A 4,621-nucleotide genomic window follows, 5' to 3' on the forward strand; every position below is an offset into this window, starting at 1 on the left:
CAGGTGCAATGATATCAGAAAATTATTCTGCAGTTTTCATGTAGCTATCAATAAATTCCACAGCAGGAAACCTCAAACTTGGGGCAAAACCTACCTGCATGACTTTAAGTAAGATGTTTGTACTGTAGTTTGGGTAGATTGCTGGTAAAATTATCCTTAAAAATAGACCCACCTTGGGTTGTTATTGAGAAGCCAGGCTCTCAGTCTGCTTTAAAACAGGCTGCATAAACAGACAGAGGAGGTTATTAACACAGTCGGACCCAACGTTCTCTAAGTAATCCTGTCAGCAGACTCTGTTTGCCGTTTTCTTTCCAAATAGCGAATCTACCACAATGATGCATCACTAAATGTGTTAAACCGTGTGTGATCTACTCTTTGACAGACGGATTGTGACTCTGTTTTACAGGAGCAGAAATGGCCGCCGCAGACGTCTTCTTCTTCACTTTGTGGATCGCTGCCGTCCTCACCCCTGCACTCAGCTGCCCTGAGCTCTGCGCGTGTGCAGATAAGTACGGCCGCCATTTTGCTGAATGCTCCTACAGAGACTTGGTTGAAGTCCCAGACGGTTTACCTCCAAATGTTACAACTGTGAGTCTCTCCGCTAACAAAATCAGTTTGATCCCAGTGGGGAGCTTCGATAACGTGACCCGGGTGACCTCTCTGTGGATGGCCCACAACGAGATCGTCTCCATCGAGCACGGGACCCTCTCGCCTTTGGTTCACCTGCGCAACTTTGACATCAGCTACAATAAAATCGTAGACTTCCCCTGGGAGGACCTGCAGAACCTCACGGGTCTGTATCTGCTGAAGATGAACCACAACGAGATGGTCCACCTGCCGAGGGACGCCTTCGCCAACCTCAAAGACCTGAGATCCCTCCGACTCAACAACAACAAGTTTGTGACCATAGCTGAGGGGACGTTCGACGGTTTGGTGGCTTTGTCGCATCTGCAGATTTACAGCAACCCCTTCGCCTGCACCTGCTCCCTGGACTGGCTCAGAGACTGGATCTCCACAACCACCATCTCAGTGCCGGAGCAGAATCTGATCATCTGCGCAACGCCCGAGAAACTGAAAGGAGAAGTGATCGGGAAGCTGCCTGAGTCAAAGTGTATGAGCCCGAATGTAATAATACGAACTGAGCCGAACGCAAAACTCCACGAGGACAGTAAAGTGGTTCTGACTTGTGAGTTCAAAGGAAACCCAAAACCGCTGGTCATCTGGGACATTCACAGCAGAAGCCTGAAACAAGAGGTGCCTTTGTTGTTTACTGAGGACGACTCCGTAGAGTCTCAAGAGGAATCCTTAATGTCCCACGGCTCTGTTAAAGTCTTTAATAACGGGACTCTTCTCATTTCAAAGCTCCGGAAGGAAGATGGCGGCAACTACAGCTGCTCCGCTACCAATGAGTTTGGCAGAGACGAGGATTCGGTGCTAGTTGAGGTCGTGGCGTCGCTAAAACCGACACCTGTTTTGGAAACAACCACAGCAACAACTCACGCTCAAACAAACCCACCTATACAGCAAACAACAGAAAAAACATCCAGCTCTGTTCGTGTCCCTGTTTTAAAGAGAAAAGTCATCGTACCCACTCCTTCTCCGACTGCAGACATCAAGACTTACGAGGATGAAACAAGACATCCGCCACATTCGAGCAAATGCGGCTTGACGGCGAACACGAGATACGTTTCAAGCCACGTCTCCAACGGCAGCCTGGACGACATCAAGCAGTACACATTCGACTTTGGTGTGATCGCATTAGGGGTGTCAGAAACTGAGGCAACAGTGCGACTCAATCCTCTACTCATACCCAGAGACAAGAGCGCCAACGGGGCCGCCGTCGCCACGCCTGACAGCGCCGAGGCCGACAGCGAAGAGCACGACGGCCTCTCAGACGCCTCCGAAGAAGTCCACTCGAATGGCTTGTATTTGTGCGTCACTGCCGACCGCAAACACTCGGCGGTGCAGTGGTCGAGGATCGAAGAGGGCGTCAACATGTACCTGTTCAGCGGTTTGCGCCCCGGCACCAACTACTCGCTGTGTCTGACCTACCGAGGGGAGGACTGCGAGGTCCAGGTGCTGTTCACCACCAGGAGGAGGGTCCCCAACCTGCTCATCATCATCTCCGTCAGCATCTGCCTCCTCACCGTGTCCACTGTGCCGCTGCTCGGCGCCACCTGCTTCCACCTGGTGTACAAGTACCGCAGCAAGACCTACAAGCTGATCCTGAAGGCCAAAGACCAGTACCACATGGAGAGGAACCTCACCGCCAACTTCAACCTCCACGCTCCGCACACCGACTCCCAGAGGAAGATCAACGGCAGCCAGCTTGACGAGGAGGAGGGCGAGACGGAGAGCGTGGACGAGGACAAAGAGGCCGACACGGAGGAAAGTGTGGTGACCGAGTCTTTTAGTTTGTCTCAGTGCAGGAATTTAGACGACTGCGAGGTGGGATCAGAGTACAGCGACCGGCTGCCTTTGGGAGCTGAAGCAGTGAATATTGCAAGCAGCTACAAATACCCCAATCAGTAACTGCTGACAGAGGGTGCAGCTTTTTTTTGCATTTAGTCATAAACAGTATTTTTTTCTCTGCTTGTGCCAACATTTTAGGTTCTCTTTAGCTTTGCAGAAATACTGTGATCTGACCAAACACATGTATTTGCTTTAAACCACAAATCAAGCCACCACACTGAGTGGCTGTGCTGCAGTCAGCTGCCGGCCTCCATTGATCGTCAGTGGATATTTTCCAAACATTGTAGTGACAGCTGAACTGGGCCTAGTTTAAGTCCATATGTGTTTATAGTTGGAAAGATCACAGCTCGATTTCTTCCTTTAAAACATTTTTTGTCATTCGTGCTTGTACCATTGGGAAAACAAGCTCCCACAAACAACCCAAAAAAGCAAATAAGACAAAAAGTGTTTGTTCCAGAGAGAAACTGAGTGACGCACCATGAAAGTAGTTAACGTCTGTGCAGCTTCTCGTTCATTAAAAATAGTTTTCTATTTTGAGAAATGTGCTTATTTGCCTTCTTGGCAAGTGAGAACATCTGCACCACTTTCATGCAGCCACACCCTGGAGACTATTAGCTTAACCTAGCTTAGCTTAGCATAAAGACTGGAAGCAAAGGTAAACAGTTACCTTTATAGTAAGCTAGTTGGCTTAAGTCACAGAAAATATGCTCTTTCACTTTCAGTCTTTAATTTAGAAAAATCCTAAGAATTTTTAAACGTGCATCTGGATCCAGATCTGCACTAAAAATACACCTAGTGATAGACAATCATGGGATGCATGTACCAGATATCTAAAAACTGAATAAGACAGGAAGTTTTTTTTCTTTTCTTTTACTTACTCTCGCCAAAGTGCTTGCTCAAAGAGAATCTTTTGGATTTGTTGGGTTTCTCTCTGTAATATAAAGTCCTAACATTACAATGTAAGTGCCCTGAGATGTTGTCAACTGCAATATATACATGAAATTGAAAATGCATTGAGTGAGAAACATAAGAAATCTAAATTCATCTACATCTTTAAAAAAAAAAATCCTGGATCTTGCCATCCTTAGTAAGGTGTCGAGCCACCACATTCTCCAAGCCTCTGAACTTTACTTGAGGGATGAACAACATTTTTTTTTTTAAAGAAACAAGATAAAGATAATAGATGGTAATACAGGTGGAGCGGTATGTCGAACACATCGGTCCAAAATCCAAAAAAGAGGTGTTCAGTTGGGTTGAGATCTGGTGACTGTGAAGTCCACAGCATCTGATTCACATCTTTCTAATCAAAGTGACCCTTTGTGTGCTATAGACGGAGACATTGTCATCCTGGGAAGTACCAGACATCTGTTATCATGATGATCACTCATAAAACATTTTGTATTATAAGGGAACCAAGTCGACCCAAACCACGACAGAAAAATGCCCCCAACAACACTGTAGGGGACCAAGGTTCAGGCTTTTCCTTTAATTTGGCAGCTGTATGTTCCTCAGCTTCTCTGGAAAGATATAACCTCCCCAATAAGCCGGTAATCCGTCACCGTAAACATGATGGTGAATTGTAGAAACAACATTTAGCAACAATTTGGAGGTCCTCACTGACTCGTCGGTACTTTTTTCCTCAAAAAAATGAGTGAATAGGTCCTATTTGATTGTTTACATTCTTGTTTGAGTCTCACTATTAGTGTTATTTCATTGTGTTGTCACAGATGCAGAGAGGAAGATTTGGAAGTCGATTGCAGAAAACAAGTAGAAACTTAATTATTGGCTTCATGTTTAGTTCTTCAGAGGATCTTGTTAGATCTGTTCCAACCTGTCGCAGGTGAAAAGAAGACGAGCGCTAGACAGCTCATCGATTATTTCTGGTGTCAGGATGAAAACAGCAGTTGCAATTAAAGTTTTAGAACAAAAAAGAATATGTGTTTTTAAAAAAGAAAAACCCAGCAAAGCTTGTGTCATGTATGAAATGCAAAGCGGTAGGAAAATGTCAACTAGATGTAGTCGGCAGAAGATAAGACCAATACTCAGCTTCAACCTACTAGAGTAAACCTGTGCTGTTGTTATAGAAGTGCTGTAGCTTAAAAATACAGAAGCTTAACCTTCTCAGAAAGGAGTTTAGATGTTAATAAAA

At 45.6% G+C, this 4,621-nt stretch overlaps 1 protein-coding gene across 1 annotated transcript; it reads left to right on the plus strand.

Annotated features, from left to right (window-relative positions):
• Positions 1 to 414: 414 nt before the first annotated feature.
• On the plus strand, positions 415 to 2,532 carry LOC103366993 (immunoglobulin superfamily containing leucine-rich repeat protein 2-like). The gene has a single exon (XM_008294873.1). The coding sequence runs from the start codon at positions 415 to 417 to the stop codon at positions 2,530 to 2,532; it is 2,118 nt and encodes a 705-aa protein (XP_008293095.1).
• Positions 2,533 to 4,621: the final 2,089 nt, after the last annotated feature.

The sequence above is a fragment of the Stegastes partitus genome, unplaced genomic scaffold (genome assembly GCF_000690725.1).
Source record: "Stegastes partitus isolate 25-593 unplaced genomic scaffold, Stegastes_partitus-1.0.2 Scaffold1003, whole genome shotgun sequence".
In the NCBI taxonomy this organism is placed as follows: Eukaryota; Metazoa; Chordata; class Actinopteri; family Pomacentridae; genus Stegastes; species Stegastes partitus.